The following is a 20,492-nucleotide window of genomic DNA, read 5'->3' as shown; positions in this document are numbered from 1 at the left end:
GGATTGATGCTGAAGCTGATGGTGTTGAATTTCATCAATGACCTTGAAAATAAAACTGGATGCAGCCTCAACAAATTCTCAGATTATGACAATTGAGAGGACCATATGCAACGCAGAATGGCAGGGCTGCTCTTCAGGGGACTCTTGACTTCCTGGACAAGTGGGCCAACAAGAACCTCCTGAAGTTCAATATGGACAAATACAAAGCCTCACACCTGGGACAGACCACCTTGCATCTTTACAGATGAGGGACTGACTGGCTTGAGGGCCTGCAGCAAAGGCCCGGGGGTCCAGGTGGACAGCAAGTGGAATGTGAGCTGCAGGAATGAAGGCTAGCCACATACTCAGCTGCAGCAGAGAGCAGCTGGAAGGTCAAGGGAGGTGCTTTTATTTTCTTTTCTACTTTGCACTGGTGAGGCCACATTTGGAATACTGTGTCCATTTTTGGGTCTCCAGTACAACAGCATCAACAAACTCAAAAAAGTCCACAAGGAGATGAAACACATGATGCATAAGGGGAGGTGGAGAGATCTGAGTTTCTTTAGCCTGGAGAAGGTTAAGGGGGAGGCCTTAGTGCAGTCTTCTAGTCCTTAAGGTGGCAGGACTATATGGAAGATGGAGCTGGACTCTTTTCAGAGGTGCACAAGGAAAGGGCAGAAGGTAGCGATCACAAGCTGCAACAAGGGAAATTCTCTCTAGATATTAGGAAAAAAACTTTGGAATGAGCACTGGAGCAGCTTGCTAGAGAGTCTGCAGTATCTCCATCCTTGGGGATAAGCGAAGCTGGGCTGCACAAGGCCCTGCACAGCATGACTTCAGAGCAACATAACTTCAGAGCTGGGCTTGCTTTGAGATGCTGGACTAGATGACTTCCAGCAGTTCCATCAATCCTACTTTTCTCTATGATTTCTAGCCCTTGCAGAGACACGATTCTGCTTATTAATAAAACTGCAGATAAAATTTTGTGGAAAAGAGTCTATAAAATTACACTGAATTTGTTGAAATAATTTTTAAGCATTGTCGGGATAAACCAGTAATCCAGAATAAAGTAGATGCTTTGTTCTGGATTTTATTCTGGGTGGGTTTTTTTTGTTATTCTTTCTTAGTCCTGAAATACATAGCCACAGAGTGTGATGAGCAGGTAACTTAGAGTTTGTATTTGCTTAGTACCAAACAGGAGTTACAGTGGCTTAGTTCTGCTAGCATTTCTGTCACTGAGAACAGTAATTTGTGTTTCTTTTTAAATTTGTTTTTTGAAGAAGGTAAAAACTTGAGATATCTGTGAAACCTCCATGCCTTTTTGTTGGAACTGATTACAGCTGGAAAATACATGCAGAAGTTACTTGTGTGGGGAAGAAGCTGATGTTTGCACAGACAAGGAAGGGTTGTGTGATCACAGCATCTCCCTAGAAAGTGGGAAAAAATGGAACATTTATGTCAGTCTCAGAAAGATAAGAGTAGGTTGCAGGAATGTGTTTTTTTCCTGATGTTTCTGTTAGTTCAAACAGCTCTGCTGTAGTCTCCACAGATGCAGTTTGAGATCCTTGCTGCAGATACAGCAAAGTATCCTAGTACAAGGTTGTTTGCAGACAAAGCTCTTCAGTGCAACACTTTTAAGGTGCTGTTTCTGGCAGCTTAATTTGTATGTGGAGAAGTTTTGCAAAATGAGACGTCTAGCTATCTTTGGACAAATAGTTTTTCTGACAAATGGTTTGGGGGGGTGCACAGTTGACATGTCAGGATATAAGAAATGATGTGGATGCAGAGGAGGAGCTGTGCTGTAGAAAGGAATGAGTGATGCAAATCCATTCAGTGCAGTGCTGTTTAGACCAGTGACATACACTGTGAGTCAGAGCTGTAGATCTTGGAAATGATTTCAACAGTTTCCTCTAAAATTTTGTTCAGTTTTAATTTCTGGAAAGGCACTGGTAGTTGAGGTTCCCAGCTTGGGGAAAGATCACTGTGTGCATCTCTTCCAGGCATGATTTTCATGGTAACATGCACGATCCATCATCAGAGTTTTCTGTGGAAGCTCCACTTGTATAACTTTCAGAAATGATGGTCTCCTTGTGGTTTTGATAACATATAACAACTAAAGTACCAGTACCTGAACGGGAGATGGCATGAGGGACAATGAAGCATACATGGCCTAACTGTGTCATGTGCATGCAGCAACTGAAAGTGGAGAGGAGAGCAGTGAAGTTTGCTCACAGAAGGAATTAATGCAATAATATAAATCTAGTTGATGATTGTCAGCCAAATCCTATAATAAATCTTCGGAGCAGGTAAAAAGAGAAAAATGATTGCAGCTACATTGACAACATCATCTCTGAGGAGACAGCTTTTGTCTGGGTGTGATATTTTATTGCATTTAGGACAAACGTAGAGCAGATGCTTTCTTTCCTGGTGCAGCCCGGTCCTTAGAAGATTGAAAAAGAGTGAGTTTGTTTTGACAACAAATCAACAATTAATGTGAGAAACTCCTAAATAGTTATTTTTTTCCCTCCACTTCTTTCTATCTTTTCTTCTGTCCAACAATTGGGAAGTGTGATTTTTTTTTTTTGATTATAAAGAATGATGTTAATGAGAAATTAGTTTGTTAAATATATTTAAATTGTTTTGTAAATCTAAGACTCAATTCTCTAAGGTGCTGCAGTATATCATATTCAACGTGTACACACAGTAGTCTTATTTGAGTGACAGCAAAAGAGAATACAAAAAAAAAAAGTTGGAATAACTTCAGCATTAAGAAAGTCAAAAACAGCTAAGATTGCTAAGTGACAGCAAAATATTTACCCATTATTTAAAAAATAGAAGTGGTTAAAGCAATGAATAGTAAAGGACAGCATACCTTGTGTGTCACCCACATAACATAATATATAGAACCATTATGTTACACTATGAAGATCTGCATAGTTCAGCACAATAATCACAACTATCATCCTTATTTTAGTAGTTAGATTCTCTAATACTATTTATTTAGTCTTATTCCTCAGAAGAAAATCTCTTGAGTATTTCACCAAAAATAAACATTCTCCATCTCTTCTCTGCTCTGAAAGACTGGTAATATTCTTGTCTATGTAAGCAGATATTGGAAGAGCAGATAAGGTGATAGAGGAGAGCAGGGGGAAATGGAGTGATAATCACTGTTTATATCTGGCTATTTGCTCTGCAGGTTTATTCTCATTAATGATGCAAGATTAAGCTCATTAGCAGCTGGTTACATGGCATACATATTTTCCTTTGTTGAAAGGAGAGGATAATGATAGGTTCAGCCTAAGGCTCTGTGTGCTGCCCCGATTGCTGCGATGGAAGTGTGTGTGTCTCTTTCCAGAGCTCTGCCCTGTGGATAAAACCCTTTCTATCACTAGGGGTGGTGGTAGGAAGCTGGGAATTACAGCAGGGCTTGGCTGGGACGAAGCACAGTGGGTAAGGCTTGGGGGGCTCTCAAAGCTAAGCAATACAGTGAGAATTATTTCAAATTGTGTTGCATAAGTTCAAGCTTCTAAGGCTCATTTGGAAATAAAAATAAAACATGCCCAGGTTGGTTGGGGAGCCCTGCAAAGCAGGTACAGGAAACAAGCAGTTGAGCCTGAGATCCTTTAACTAGCTAATGTAGTCAGAGGATTTGAGGAGGAAGGGCATTAGATCATCATTGATGCAGTTAGCTTTCAAGGCAGAGAGATTACATGTGAAACAAAATATTAAAAAAAAAGAGTAGTGTGTAAAGCCTGTACCTACTAAATGAAGATGCATGTGGACCTTCTGTTCTGCACTTGCTTGAGGACCACTTAAATGTGTAGGGCTTTTAGCATCTGCTTTAGTTGAATTGTTGCTAGATTTTTGGTAGTTGAATTTCCTATCATTGTGGAAGCGGTGTATTTATTGAGCAGCACTTTAAACAGATTTGCCCATTGTATCCTCCAGTTTTGGTTTTAGCTGAGGGTATGGACAGGTGGGACAAATTCTTCTTTAGCAAAATTCAACTGATGACATCAGGAAGGATGAATCAATCAACAGGATCATAACCAAGCATTAATTTTCACTCCTTTCTTTCTCCCCCCCCCCTTCTCCTTGACAAAGGGTCTGGCAGGACAAGACACAAGAATGAAGTTTGAAGAATTGCAGGAGAAATTGGATGAAAAAGGAGTTATCTGTCCTTTCATTTCTGTTCATTCAACAGATGTAAATTTCTATTGCCTGGCAGAAATCAAAGGGAGAGATTGCTTTTTGAAGCAATGCTCATCACCTTATTTCTTTTTCTGCTCTTCTCTCAAAAAGTCTAAACAGTTTTGCCTGAAGTTATCCGAAAAACAGTTGCTGCTGTGGAAGACTTCAGGCAAAATGGCATAGTTCTGAAGCAACTAAAACTAAACCTGTTTAGGAAGTGTTAGGGGGCTTAAACAATAGTTGGTACTATAGTTCATGTACATTGCAGCTGAGAATTGGGGAATGGCTGTTTGGCTAGCTCCTTCCCACCCCTTATTTTTTGCAGACTGTATAAAAAGTATTTTATCTAGCTCTTTTTATAATTGCAGTCATCACCTTCTTTTAATTTCCTTGAATATCCAGATATGATAGGAGAAAGGCTTATTTTAATTTGGGAGTAGAGGATAAGCAATATTGTTGCTCGTGTTAAGGCAGGTCGCAGGTTTATTGTTGCTCACAGGAACCACGGTTGTGAGTTTGAAAGCGTGTAATAAGCAGTTGTTGTTTTTTGCTATATTTCTAAATTTGCCACAAGGTGGCAATGGTTCAGAATGTTATTCCTCTAGGTCCAGCTCTTTGGTTTTCCGTTTTTGCAGGGAATCGGATCAGGCACAGGCTGTGGTTGCATCCCGGTGTCTGTGGTCTCCGGGGCATTGGAGGGGGGAGAGGCTGGTGGCGACTGAGAGGACTTCTGTCTTTGCCGGCTGTTGTCAGCTGTTGCTGTTGCCTGCATGTGTTTGGGGCAGTACTGAGTTGCACTGTGTACGTGGCTGGTGACAAACAGATCAAAATGCCCTAAATCTAACATCTAATACTCTGAAGCAAGGGTTTTCTTTTCTTTGTTTTTTCTTCCACACCAAAGGGATAAGCAGTTTTACAAGCGCCTATATGCTTGTTTTTTCCTTAAAAGTGTTGGGGTTTATAATCTAATAAAGTAAAAACTGTGCCATTGGAACAACTTTCTAAACTGCCAGATCAGTTTAAAATGCAGCTTCTTATAAAAACAGAAGTAAAACCTTGCATGTAAAAGCAATTTGTTGAAATTGTTAAAAGGTATGAGTGAAACAGGAATACTTCTACATTTTCGTATCCAAGCTTTACTTTAGCACATATTGTCAGCATGACTTTTAAGTAGCGCTGTGTTAGTGTTAAAAATATTGAAGAAGTAAAGCATCCACAACAATCTTTGACAAAAAAGTCTTTTATTGCTGTAAAAGGAAAATAGGACTAACTTTGAAGTGTTAAATGCAAGTGAGATTTTTTGTGTCTTTTAAATAATTAACTGCATGAAGATATTTTGATATCTTTGTTTAGTGTGTAAGTTAGGAAAGCAAAATTTACTACTGCAACTCAAACAAAAGTTATTTATTCTTAAATAAATTAAACAGCTCTTCAAAAAGTTTATTCTGTCTTAAGCATGTGTTTTCATTCTTTGATAGTCTCCTAAGTTTAACAGATGTAAAGTAAGAAAAATGTTACCCTTTGCAGAAGAGGAAAGGACAGGAGAAGAGAATTTTTTACCTGTTACATGGCTGCAATAAAGAGAAAAAAATTTAAGGTGGTTAATCTTTTTTTCCCTTAAAGTTTCCTTTGCTTATTTTTCGCCTGCATTCTGCAGAATGACTAAACTGAAGTTCTGAACAGCTGGAATTTAGTTATCTTTTCTCCCATGAAACAGTAGTAGTTATTTGTGAAGTATCACACAGAGTTATGACAACAGATTCTATATCATTGAGAATGTGAAATCCAAATAAACATTACAAAACCAAAGCAGGTTGATGAAACGTGAGAGAACCAATGAAGCCTTACTGTGTGTTTCAGTTCATGATGTGAGTGCTGCTTACATTTCTGGGGACCTGTAGAAATACTAAAAAAAAATAAAAATAGTAAAAGTATCTTTTCAGAGCTTTTTCTACTAGTCTTAAAATGTGGGATGGGGTACTGACAATAAAGGTGTAAAGAAATAGGGCTTGTGAGAGGCAGGATGCAAAGGGCTGAAAGGTCTTGCACCAAGGAGAGGGTGCATGCACAGTGGACAGGTACTGGAGCAAAAGGATGCGCTTAAGCTCCTTTATGTAAACTGCTGCACGAAAGAATGTGGTCCAGATTTATCACCCCTAAATTTAAGCATTTCAGTTGGGATCCTGGTTACCCATGATCACCTTATCTCTTCCTTTGTTAACCAAGAGTGACAACTGAAATTAACTCAGATTTGAGTGGCTGAGTTGTTTAGAAGTGTCTGAGACTCAAGATGTCTTCTGCAGACACCTGTTTCTCTCCATTTACTATAATGGGATCCTAATGGAATTAGACCTTTCTTCTTGTCTGCATTTCTAAGCTGCTAATTTTATATATTTTTAAGGTACTTGCCTTCAAATTGAAGAGTGGTAATGAATGCATTAAAAACAAACAACATAAAGGGTAAAACATGGGAGGGAGGGAGAATTTAGTGTTCTGTATTCTGATAAATATTAAAATGGAGGAATTGTATTCTGGAGTGGACCACTGTAAATTAATCTGTATTTTGGCAGTTAGCACAACTGCATCTCTGTGTATCACAGTGTTCAGGATCTGTGAAATATACTTCAAATCATCCATAGTATGAGGTGTAGCTTCTCGCATTTTTCATTGGAATTACTATTTTTTAGTTTTGTCAAAGAACTTTATTCCATTACGCATCCAGATATCACACTAAAACATGAGTAATTTAAGAAAGGTAATTCTCAAATGCCTTTCAGTGCTCAGAATTACTACTTGAAGTAATGAATATATAAGCAGTACTTTAAAGGCATTTCAGTTTGTTTAAAGTACGATGGTTAGAAATGAGGAAGTCAGAATTAAATTTATATTTCTTTGCCTTATTCATGATGTTTTTGTTTGATATGTGGGTAATAGACAAGCAAAACACCTAAAGAATAAAGTCTGCAAGCATGAAAACACATTTTCCTAATTGCTTTGGCAGGAAGCCCGCATGTTGTAGTGATAGACCTGTGAATATTCTTTCGAATGAATTAGCTGCTCGTTTAGCAATGGGGCATTGTCTGCAGGAATGGAAGCTCTTTATAAAATCCCCTGCAAGAACAAGCATGTGCTTACATTTGAATAAAAGCCCAAAACATCTCTGGTGATTTGTGTTTTCTGATATCTCAACTCTTCCAATATCTTTAGAAAATGAGAGAAGAAATGTATCAGATAAAAAGAAATAGGTGTCTTGCATATTTGGGAATAAAGATTGAATTCTCTTAGAACGAGCTAACTTGTGAGGTTCTGTACAAGGAATGAATGTCTAAAGTGGGTGGATAGATACTACTTTTGGTATATGTGCAGACATAATACAAATACTTCTCTCATATTGATTTTTAACTAGTAATGGTATGGACTGGCAAGCTTTCAGTGTGTGGCCGGCTGTTCTGAAGAGCTCACGTGGGAAATATTTCCATGTCTCAGCAACCTCAGTTGAAGTTTGCTTACCTCCAAAGCAGGCCTTTTCTTGTGTAGCGGTTTCTTGGGACCTGTTTTTCATTGCTAATCTTTTAGTTACAGTGAGGAACAGTATTATCATGTATTTTGATGAGCTTGTTTTGTTTTTGTTTTTCTTTCTCTCTCAAAGGCATAGTTCTTTGGCTTTGCATTGCTACCTCCTACATTTTGCAACTTCTTAAAGGATTTCTTATATTAATACCTAGATATCTATACTATTTTTTCCTGTGAAAATAGAACAAATGGTAAGGTTTGGGTTTTGCGTATAATTTGGAGACAGTTTTGTAGTAAAGCGCTATATGTTTCATAAAAGCAAGTGACTTGACGAACTTAGCAAACTTTATGAAGAATGAAAAAGCTCCCTCGATATGAAGGAAACAAAAGTTGTCCAAGGTAGCCACATTGGCAGCATAGCAGCAATTTTGTTAATCCTGTAACAGTGTTGTAGCTTAAATGAGTTCAGTGTCTACAGTAGTGACCTCAAAGTCTTAAGTCACTGTTCTTACTGGAGATGCCTAAAAGTAAGAAACAATTATGCTCTTGGGATAATGTTATTTGTTGCAGGTTATCCATTACAAATAAAACTTTTTGCCCTTTTAAAAAATGCTTTTGGTTTCTGGATATACATTTTTCTTTTTCTTTTTTTTAACTAAACAAAACATGGGAAAGTGAAAAATGCTTTTCAGTCGGTTATGTTTGAAATTTTTAATGTTAAATTTAAAGCTTAAAAATATTCACTGGGGTAAAGGCTGTGCATTAGTTATTAAGTTTGAGGGAAGCAAAACAACTATTCATGATTGTTGCTTTGTTGTATCAATATGTTGGTGGCCGTCTCCTCTGATATCCCATTCTAACTTCTCTTCATAGATTCCTAAATATTTAGAGACTTTATATGAACTGCTGGCAAAAAGTCTGTGTCTCATCACTGGAGACCTTTCTGGTTTTTCTTCTTCCCATAACATTAAACTTTGTAAATTGATAAAATTTGATTGCAAGGTTTAATTGTGTAACAGTCTCTGTTTGGAGTCTGTTTTCAAAATTCTCTCAAGTTGGATACAAAATTCACTGAACTAAATTTGGAATCAGTCTTGGAGATGTGTGGCTGCTGTTCCCACAGATTGTTTTTGTCTCTATAGGTAGCGATACAACACTGGTGGGTAGGAGTCTCTTCTCTTTGTGGTGAGCGTATTTGTTAAAACTTGCCTGCAGTACTGCTTGAGCCACTCAAAATTTTGGAGGCATCTTGGTTGTTTTTCAGCCATTTGAAGGCTGAAAAGATTTGAAATATTTGAAGGCTGGAGCTAAGAACTAAGTTTTGTTAGCTGGAGCTACTGCCACGGTGAGGGTCAGCCATCCAGTCCAGAGTATGTGTGGATACTTCTGAGGAGTATTTCACATGCAAACTTATCCCCACAGCCCCAGGGACAGAAGGGGAAGGGTCGCGGTTTGTTTAGATGCTTGGTGTGTTCGTGACTTGCTGCAGCAACCTGTCTCGCCCAGCTGGGACTCTGAAGAGCTGCGGCTCACCAGTGAGCCAGCCGGAGGGGAGCCCAGGCCCTTTTTCCCCAATTGGTACTTTCCAAATGAAAGTTCTAATGCTGAGTGTTTTCCCTTTGAGACTAACTGCGTTTATTATTGTTTTCTCCCCTCTCCTTCTCTCTTTCACCTGTAGCTCAATAAGCAGCAACTACAGATCCTGAAGGAACGTTTCCAGGCCTTTTTGAATGGGGAGACACAGATCGTAGCAGACGAGGCATTCTGCAATGCTGTGCGAAGTTATTATGAGGTGAGTTACTTGCTTTGTTTTCTGTACCGCTGATAGGATCCTTTTAATGCATGTATAAAGAAAGGAATTTTAAGTTTCAATGACTGTGAACTTCCAAATCTTCTAGAAACAGTGTGTGTCGTTGTGTTGTGTCCCCCCTCCTCGGTCTACACAGCTTTGCAGTTTTGTAAGTTTACGTCCACTGCCTGGGCACAAGAGATAAACCTGCTTACCTCTTAACCTGCTCTTAACCTCTTAACCTACTAGAAGATATCCACTTGTTTGGGGGCGGGGGGAGACAAAACCAAACCCCTGGTGCTAAACATCTTTCTGGCAGAGTTTGATACAACTAGGCACTGCTATCTTTATCGCCATATGTCTACGTTACCTCTTTTAATCAGAGCTTCAGTTGTAAGTTACTGTCTTGAGAAATGCATCTTCCGATTTTCATTTATTATAGTGCAGTATTGTTGGAGACAAACTGCTCGTTCCCTCCCCAAAGGAAAAACACTTTCAATGCAGTTGGGCCAAGCGGTGGCTTCCTGGCATCCTCTGTGATTGCCAGCACCAGTGCCAATTTTCAGATGTGCTTTTTAATTGCCTAAGGGATAGGTCCCGTCCCAAACTAAGATGATAGTTCACTGTCCTTTTCCTAACATCAGAAACACATGACTATATAAGAATATATTTTGTTTCATTAGCAAATGGTATTGTGAATTCATTTATCTAATGTAACTTCAAACTTGCTTAGTGAATCACGAGGGCTGTATATTAAACTTGTATTTCTTTTATTTCACTCTACCACATCATTTTTAAATTCTCTAGCTTTATTTTTAATGTTATTTGTCCTTATCCCTCTCAGCTATTCTCTGCTAGTAAATAAAAGTTTTATTCATGGAGGAAAAGATGTAACTTACATTGTTGTTGACTTTATATACTTTAAATTATGTTGCACACAAAAAAGAAGGGATAGACGAGGGCAGAAGGGCTTCCTGTCATAGATCAGTCAGAGTTTCCCCAAATACGGTCTGATTGGTGCTAAAGCAGAGAGAATGAAGGAAATCTCATAAAAATCCTTGGGAAAGCATGGGGAAGGGTCTGACTTAGGTTGCAAGTTTGCAGATGAAACATGAGAATATGAACACTCCCAAAGTAGTGTGTGTGGGGAGGAGGGAAGAACAGTATAAGAGTCAAAAAGTAATCCTCTTTTTTTGTATAATTCTGGACTGATAAAGTTAAGACTAGTAGAAGGGATAGTTTGGAAGATTGCGCGACACAAAGCTGAGCTAGTTAGCTGCCCAGTAATAGTTTTTAGGGGGAAAATAGCTAGCAATGGAATGTTTCAGGGTACTAAACATAGGGTAGAATTGAAAAGTACATAGCATTTATTGTTCTTTCTTTAAACTAGGTGTCTAAGAAAGGCTATACTTGTTTTAAATGGGATTTGGGTATGAGGAGGTATTATTAAACCTCATAAAGAAGGAAGCGATAAAGAAGAGTTAGGATCCAGAAGCATCTGTTAAATGTGGCTGAACAAACTTAAAAGCACCAACTGATGTACCAGAAGTAACCTCTTGTTTGGAAAAGATAAGGTGGTTAAAAAAAGTGATTTTAAAATAAATGCCTAAACATGTAACTTTCCAGGTAAGATTAACTTTGTGTCTCTTGTTAATGAAACTATCTGGAGTCATCTAGAACTACTTTTGCAGTATATTTGTTCTTACAGTGAAATGCTACGCTTAATAATCTAAGATAGCCATATAAAGTGGAAGACCCAAATTCTTCAGCTATTTTCAGCTATTCAGCATTTTTAATTCTGTGTACAAATGTTCTAACCATCCAGTTTCAAACAGAGGCTTCTAAAGGTTCTGGCATTATTATCAAGTCTGTAATGACACCATAGGCTGGTGCCATGGGCACTACTTGTACACTGTGAGCTCACCTACCAGCCATAAGGAGTTGCTTTGGAGTCTTTTCCCCCTTTTCTCTCCCCCCTACAAATCCATTTTCCATTCTTTCCAGGGATTTCCTTCCAGACTTGCTTTACCTTTTTCCAGTTGTGCAGTTTGAGTCAATGTTTGTTTGCCATTTTAATTTCTTTTTAGGGTTGTGGGAGATAGTCACCAGTATGCAACGTTAATTTACTGAATACAGCTTTTCAGGAGACATGATTAAATCTACTGTTTTTCTTCAACACACGTTAATCAACTTTTATGCATCTTGCAACATATTCTCTTATTATCATTTATAAGTGGCTTTCATGCCCTTTTTATTTGATTAGTTATCCATTTGTTGAAAATATAAGCTCTTTTACTTATTTGTGTGTTCAGTTTATGCTGTGTTCTGATGCTTCCCGGTCCGTATGTCTTCCACATGTGATCCAGCATATCTCTTATTTGTTGACCTTTGTTAGTACTTTGAACTACGGACATCTTGCTTGTCTCAGTCACACAGCATCTCATCAGCCTTAATCTTAATTTTCTTATGCTTTAGTTTAGATGCTGAGCTACAGTTCAATTTTATCTGATGTGTAAAGAAACCAATACATGGACTGCATAGCAATTTTTTCACTCTGAAAATGATTGATTTCCCTTTAGTCCTATGCAGTAGTCATGATTTGAGATGTATTACAATACTGCCCTCAAAGACAGGGTATTCTCACTACTGTAGGTTGTTTTCCATGCCTAACTCTTAAACCTTGAATATGAAGCAGAAGGTCTGTTTTTTGTGTATGATATAAAATCCTGTATTATTAGTTCTGGGTGTTTTAAGTCACTAAACCTATCTAGAATAACTCGTTTCATTCAGAGTTTTTCCTCTTGATTTAGGAATCTAGAAGTAAGTTCCCAGGATTAAGGAATTTACCATAGTTAAGTCTTTGTTTTACTTTTCTAGAAATATTTGCTTAAAGGAAAATTTATGTCTGCTTAATACATTTTTTTTCTTTTATTGATTTCATTGTGTTATGAGAGTCATGTTCCTGTGTCAGGACTGTTTTGGAAGGTCATCAGTGTTCAGCTTTCTTGGCTTATCCTCTAGCACTATGTCTCCTCTATTGTGTTTGTTAAGACTTTCTCTTAATATTCTGGCATTATTTTTTATCTGTCTTAAAAATCTAATGAGAAAACAATTCATAGGAAAAGTTACCTTGACTTTTCTGTAATTCTCCAGAAATGGTTCTTTTCTTGTTCTGTGTAATCTCCCCACACACACTTTTTAAAAAGCCTGGTCTAAATTTAACAAGATTCTTTTTTGTGTTCATATAACTGCGATTGTCTTGTTGATTTGTTTCCTCTTCCATCCTAATATAGTTTTAGAAAAATAGAAAAATATGTTTACAATCCTGTTTCTGTAATAATTCTCTCAGAATTAAGGTAATTTTTTTTGTGGAAAATTTCATTACAGACATTGAGCCAGATTCTAATCATCTAGAACATCAGATGTTGGTGATGATTTTTGGATAAAAAGAAAAATTCAATCATGGCAATTTATTATGAGTAATTATATTGGACACACTGCTAAGTGTAAAATTAAGAGGGGAGATGATTTATGTAATAGAGTATTTCTTCACATATTTTAACCCAGTTAATTTTTTTAGAAGAGATATCTATAAAATAGTAGATATTCTCTCAAATTCTTACATGTTCATTCATGTAGATAGGAAAATGCTCTTGTGAAGAGCCCTGTTAAGAGACTTTTTCACCTAAGACCATAATAGATGTGTATATATATTCAGCTAAACATACAGTGCTGATCCTTCAGTCTTGAACTTATGCAGTCTTAGGCATGAGTAAAGTAGGTGCAAAGAAAAGTGATGAATATTTCAAATATTGTGGAAGTTTCTTCAGTATTATAACAGTCACAAGTTCTGCATTTTAGTCGCTACTTCAGACATTGTGCTGCAAGAAATTTTATCTACTGGTGTTTTTCATGTTTTATTTGCTTCTTCATTTGAAGTAGGCCATAATTACTGAATGCCACTTAAATCCAAGTGTTAAATGCAGGATTTTTTTTTTTTTAATTTAAAATTGGGTTTAGTTTGACTTTATGTATTGGCCTGTGGTATAGAGATCATTTTTAACTTACTTAATTTCTATTTAAATTCAGATGTGGTAGTCTTTGGGAAAACCAAATTGTTGTGTGCCACAGTCAGACAATAGGAAAGAACTGAGGTTGGCCCATAGCTGAAAACTGATGAGACAGGAAATTCTTGCCCTAGCTAATGGTTCTGTACTTCAGGGCTGGGGTGGGAGGGGTTGTAAGGATGAAAAAAGTGTTTGGTTTTGGTTGTTTTTTCTTTTCATTAACAACAAAAAGCAGAGGGCCCATCTCTGCAGTTATCTAAATTGTAAGACAAACCTTTCCCTTCCCATAGTAGGTGGGTGGATGACACCTCTCAGCTTCTTCAGTAAGTAGAGCAAATGTCCTACAAACACTTTTGATATGAAAACCTTAACTGCCAGTGCAAAGCCACTGTGGGTAACCTGTCAGCAAGGGAGGAGTGGGGCATGAATACTACTTGTAGACTGGTGCTTGGACAAGGTGGTCTCTGTAGTCACACCTTTCCTAAGTCTGACTTTCCTGCTTTTTTCAGTCTTAGCTTTTGTACTTTGTGTTTTCCCTCTCCATCTGAGGCAGAGAGCACCTTCCTTCTCTGGGTTGCAGGTTATATGCAGAAAGGACTCCACATGTGCAAATGACCAAGGCTGTCATGGTGTGAAGATGGACAACTGCAGTCGTGAGCATGTTCAGAATAGTCGATACAGGGCTGTTAAGGAGCTGAAAAGCTCAGTAGAGACACAGAATGGAAGGAAACTATATCTAAATAATGCAGTAAACCTCTACCAGTATATCAAGACTGTGATAACATCACTGTCTCTTTAACTTGATCAAATCTGTGTGGATATTCACAGGAAGCATGAAAGCATATCAATTGTTTGGCCCATGTGATGGGAGCACTAGTGTGACAAAACTGTTGATTGTTCCTTACCCTTATCTTTAGAGGAGGAGGAATTGTGTTTATTGGGGTTTTTCTATGAAGACATTCAGCTGTAAAAGGTTAGTCGGATAAAAGTTGAAGTTTTTTTGTAATGGAAGGAGTGAAGTGATGATGCTAGTTCTGCCTGTAATTATGGAAAAATTGGTCTGAAGGTTTTTGTACATATGTCAAGGAGGTGAGGGGTGAAAGTGTCTCAGTGGTGAAACTGCAGAAAAGAAGTAGTTTTCTGGACTAAGTGGTATTTCAGTTGCTTTTATGGCTTGATTTTAATATCAGCTATTTTAGATACGGCATTTCATTGAAGATAACAAAAGGCCCATATGATCCTGATGAATATTTCAGGGTTGAAGATGACTTCTAAAGGAACTAAATAGCATTCTTTAGAATCAAAACATACTGTGCACAAAATAAGCAGTAATTAAATGTTGGAATGCTCTGTTTTGATATTATCAAGGCAAAGTAATGGAATCAGTAGACTGAACATTTATTTAAATACATTAGGATAAAAATTGTAGAAGCTAACTGATTTTCAGGGCATAATTTCACTGATTACTGCTTTCGTGTTTTTTTTTTTTTTTTCCCCCAAAAGTCATAAGTAGCTTATATATAGAGATGTGTTAAAGGCTATGGGCTTTTTGCTTTGTTTAGATCATCATCGAAAACCTGAATACTAGAGTGATTTGGGAGTTACTGATGATATGGGCTCATTTGCCAAAACTGTTTCAACAACATGTTTTCATATATTAACTTCAGGATAATCTTGTGTTCTGCCTTGTGAGGGAGCCTTTCCACAACAAATATGTTTTTAGTTGCATTTACTTTAAATTAATCAGCACTTACACAGTTATTTTCTTTCCAGTTGCTTTAAAACTTTAGCAAACTCCAGGTCAGTGAAATTTTGTGTTATCTTAGAGATCTGTTTTAGGCCAGTTCTTTGAAAAGCTTCATAAAAATGTTTTTAGGCCACCTCCATGTAACAGAAGTAAAGAAGTTTTATCTAGGTCATCCATTTCGTTGAAGAAACTCTAATGCCTTCAAAGTTTTGGATCGGCAGCCACAATTTGATGTGTAATGGAGATTGTCGCAGTGTTAGCAGTGTAATTATGTTCCTCAAAGAAGTGAGGGAGAGATAAGATACAACAAATTAAAACATATTTTAGACAATCTATGCTTCTTCCATGCTGAGCAGAGGCCTGTTAGAAAGTCTAATTGCAGACCCCTACGGAGTCTGCTCACTGTTGGACAAGGTTTAGCATAGACCTGTGCCATCTGAGCCCGATCTCTGCACCATCGGTGCTCTGAGGTGTGCTAGAGGTGTCTGCTGTCGCAAATGAGGATAGAGGGACTCCCTTCTGGGCTCCAGGTATCCTCTTCTTTTGCATGTGTTTGTCTTTTAGAATTGGTTCTGTGAGAGGGAACTTAAAATATGTGTTTTTAATGTCATTAAGGTACCTCAGCATTTCTCTAGTTGACTACCTAAAACCAGGTTAGTACTTGTGGAAATTTTCTGCAGATAATAGAAATGAATACTGAGCTTCTACATGGAAAACTTCAAGAAATCATCATGTGAAACTTCTTAAACTTTCCCCCTTCATTTCAGGAATCCAAAATGGAGATCTTTATTGTTTATTATTATTATTATTATTATTATTATTATTTGTTTGTTTTCTTTTGGTATTTTTTTGTGTCCCCCCCCCCAATGTTTGGCAACATGGAAAAGGATATTCAAATAATAATCTTGAAACTTGTGGAATTCTTCATGAATATAAAACGTCTTACAGGCTTTAGGTGACACGTAGTTTTCCGTTTAGGAACTGTTTTTCTACTGTTGTTGCATGGAAAGTGTGTTAGTGCTGAACCCCTCTATTTTTTTGCTATACAGACAGCTACAGATAATGCTATTCCTTCTGTTTTCAAAGAGTGGATATCCTGTTTCCTTTTTCACCTATATGATGTCCAAGGAACCAAGCAATTTGTTGAACATTTGCACAGAATGTAATTGCTAGTTGTTGAACCTGTGCTTATTAATCAGTCTGTTTGGACATTGGTATGTGTGGATGATCACTGTTAATTTGACTGAGAATGTTGTACAGTTTCCATATTAGCATTACAAATGTAACTACAACAGACCTGTGTTTCAAACTTTTAAATGAGGTAGTAGAGGGAGGGAGTTCAGTGTGTTAACTGTACCTATGCTTGGCTTTGCAAGTGGTGCGTGCTGATAGGAAGAGAGGAAGAAATGGCTCACTGAATTTAAATGAAAAAACTTTCCCAATAATGGTAGTCTTTTTGTTCATTTTGCTCCAGGCAAACAAGGAAATACCTTGTAGAGCCGACACTTCCTCCTAGAAGTAATTAGTGTTGGGTAGTGAGGTATGTCTCTACCGTAGTAAGCAGTATGTGACATTGTTTACTTCCTTATTAGACAAAATGTGAATGTCTGTTAATCAGAACAAAACCAATTAGAAAACCAAGAATGTTACACCACGGTGAATTTGGTCTACATTACTTAATTAATTTTCTCCTAATCCCAGTGCTGTTTTGCTCTGTCTCAAAGGAAAACAAAACTTATCTGGACTTCAGTTTTGCAGAGTTAAGTCTGTTGCACGGAGACTTGGGCTATACAAGTTTTTGTTGATGCTGTCCTCTTGACAGCTGAAAACAAAATTAATTTTTCAGCTAGTCTGATACTAATAAGAACTGTGACAATATAATGTCATTGCTGCAGACATCTTGAAAGAGATGCTTAAATTTTGTTCTTTTTAATTATTATTTGGAAGTTTTTTTATTATTTTCACTAGATGATCAAAGGAAAACAACTCTTCATCCTTTTAGATTATCCTTCCCTCTGCATTTTCAATGATATTTAAAAATTATACCAGGTCTCAGCACAGAGCTGGCCTAATGACCTTTAGAAGTGGAAATACTACTGCAAAGTATTTAATTAAAGAGTTACAGTAATGCCAATAACTTTTCCTTTGACTGTGCCTTTATGTGGTGGTGTATGGATTGTGTTCCAGTCAGCAACATCTCAGGCACTCTCCAAAATAATGGGGAGCAGCATGACACTTTTCTCCTTCATCAGTCAGATATTCAGTCCAATCTCTGACTTGCTTTCTCTCTGTGACTGGAGAGGAGCTTGTAGCTTTAATTTAGTAGTATACTCAAAATACCTGAATACAAGATAAAGTGAAAACGTCCATGAGTTTGCTATGAATTCTGTTTCAGCCAAAGTCAGTCCAACTAGTGTCTCTCCTGACTCTTCTCACATCATTTCTTTAGGTTTCAAGTTCTGATTAGAGATCTACTGCAGAAAGTCACTGTATTTTTTTGATTATGCATTGCGTTGAATTGCAAGCAGCTAGTAGCTAACATGTTTATGACCTAGGAAACAAACAAACAAAAATAATCTTAAAAAAGAGAAAACCTCCTGTTTTCCTGTACCATTAGATTGGATTTTTAGGTATTTACTTTGGATATTATTTCATTTACTCCTATATTTCTAGATGGTGGAAAAATAACTTTCATTTGCATATTTTGATTGAACCTCTCTGTTACCATTTTACTTTGTGATAGAAAGCTTTATCTGTCAAACCCTTAGAGATGTGTGACTTGTCAAAATCTTTTAAACTTTGAAGTAATGTCTTGGAAAAGTGGCATTTTTTTACTTAATGGTGAATTGATAATCTTTGAGTAAACTAAGATAGGGAGAACATGGCTGTAAGGGATAAAAAAAGGTCAACAATTGCATGGCTGAAATCCAGAAGTCATTAAATGAAAATTGAGGTATTAAATTCACACTGATCTCTCTTGACTGCATTTTATTTCTGTTCTGTTATTAATTTCAGAAGAGGACAAATTCTTATATCCTGAAGCAATGTGAAGGCAGAACCTAGGCAATGATAAAGTAAATATTTTCTGTGTGATTATTTTCAGGTTTTGTTTGATTCATATTTCCCACCATAGGACATTGCTGAAAAGGCAAATTGGAATATGAGATTCTTCTGAAGCTTTTATTTTCTGGAGTAGCCTTTGTAGTGCCATGGAGAAGGCTTTTCCTATTTTGTCTTCCCTTAAAAAGGTTTCAACACCTCACAGAGCAAGAAAGAGTTTTCTTAACAGTTAAATCTAAGCATAAAGGTAGTATTCAACTAAGACTCTTAATGAGAAACAAAATTATCTTAAAAGGAGCATACTAGGAGAAATTACAGTCTGTTTCAGTAAATACCCTGAGTAGAGCACCTCTAGTCAGTGGTGACTACCTCAGTAAGGAAACTGTTTTATTTTCCACTTGGCTTTGTATCAAACCATTTCCCCTAATTTCCTAGTTCAGTTTTTCTTATTAATGTAAGCTCATTGCTTAGCTTGCTGCTTTTCAGTGTAAATAGTCCATTTTCTTCTTTTATTGTATTACCCTTTAAGTATGTGAACAGGCCTGTCTTGTGCCTACTTAGCAAAATTAAAATGCTGAGCAAATTAACTTTTCTTATCCCTACTAAATAGTTGATGTCAAGCTTTTATTGTTGTCCCTATTTGGACTTTTCATGTTTCTTATTTCCAAATGATGGTCCCAGGCACAGCCCAAAATCTTAACATGGTTCTAATACTTTGTATTGCTTTATGTTTTACTCCTCTAACTACTCTCACCTACATAGGCAATAATCCTTACTGAAGAAACAACAAAACCCAAATAAATCAGTGATCAGCAAGGACATAACCTTGAGAAGAATGAAGATTCATGAGCGACTGTACTTGGATAGGAAACAGTGTGGGACACGGAGCTCCGGGTGCATGACACAGAGTGGTGGTCTGTGCAGGTGCCTCACTCAGCTCTGCACGAGCTTGTCAAGAGGCAGAGTAACTCGATTTGGATGTATGAATGAAGCACGCTGTGTACTTCTATCAGGCTACTTAGCTCCACAGAAAACATAGCTACCCTGTTTCTAATTCCTCAGTGAGTCTGTGCAGAGCTAGCGTATGTCTGCTTGCCAGCACATTCTCTTGGAGGTGTACTCTAGTTTCAGAGTCCAGTCCTGCACAGCATGCTTGCACAGTTGCCAGTGGCAAGGTGATTAAAGGCAGTGCTGCTCTCTAATTTATTTCTTCTCAAATAAAATAAAGTCAAAAGATGGAATGCACACTTCTGCATCTGTAGTTACAGACTCATATGCTCCTAGATATATAGATATATCATATATATGATCTATCTGGACACTTGTTCTCTGTTGCTTGGTCTTTTCAGCAATGATGCCAAAATAAATTTTAACATATTTGTTCTGTGGCATGTTAATAGGCTAGCATTTCCCAGCTAGAAAGCTGCAACTGGGTGCTTGGGACTTCTGAGCCTGGCATGTCTTTCAGAGGTTTCACTTGTTTTGGAATGTCATCGTGCCTGTTCACAGCCTAGTCACGAGAAAATAAATTATCTACTTAGAATGAGACTGTGATATTTGGTTACATTTAAGTTTTCTGTCATTATTATAGTTTTCCTAAACTTATTGAAATTTCATGTAAAAGCAGTTTGCATTCTTTATTTACATATAATTGGATCACCACAGTTTCACCATGACAAAGATGCACCATAAATAATGTGTTAATTTGCTCACCGTACGTAGATATCACTATCACATATCCTTCCAAATCCAAGAGTAAGGAATGCTTTAGCGGGAGATCAGATTTTATTTTCAGAGAAGCCCTACATTTTCTCAGATGTTTCTTTCTGACAGGTTTAAAATTAGCCACTAATACATTTTTAACTCCCTGTTTCAAGTCCATTCACTTGTAAATACTATAATCTTCCTTTGAATGTTAACATTAAATTGAGTATTTCTTGGTCAGTTTATATCTTGAATTATAGTTTATGTCCAAACAGTCCTGAGAGCTGTGACAGAAATATGTGGACAAACTGCAAGAGTGTTAGGATATTAGTCCTCTGTCTTTGTTTTGCTGGTTGACTCTGAACCCAATTCAGTTTTTAGCACTTTCAGTAGTGTTTCCTATGTTTTCTCTATAACCAGTTCGATTAGATAAAAGCAAAAG

General features: G+C 37.3%; 1 protein-coding gene across 14 annotated transcripts in view; it reads left to right on the top strand.

The window, feature by feature from the left end:
* CADPS2 (calcium dependent secretion activator 2) overlaps positions 1–20,492 on the top strand; it is a 337,297-nt gene that overhangs the window by 52,737 nt on the left and 264,068 nt on the right. For all 14 annotated transcript variants that reach the window (XM_026067041.1, XM_026067039.1, XM_026067036.1 and 11 more), the window contains exon 2: positions 9,362–9,475. In XM_026067041.1, the coding sequence (XP_025922826.1) occupies positions 9,362–9,475 (114 nt within the window). The remainder of the gene's footprint in view (positions 1–9,361; positions 9,476–20,492) is intronic.

Source organism: Apteryx rowi, unplaced genomic scaffold (assembly GCF_003343035.1).
Source record: "Apteryx rowi isolate R43461 unplaced genomic scaffold, aptRow1 scaffold_252, whole genome shotgun sequence".
NCBI classification, from domain to species: domain Eukaryota; kingdom Metazoa; phylum Chordata; class Aves; order Apterygiformes; family Apterygidae; genus Apteryx; species Apteryx rowi.
Note: the sequence above shows the minus strand (reverse complement) of the source record. Positions and strands in the feature narration are given on the sequence as shown.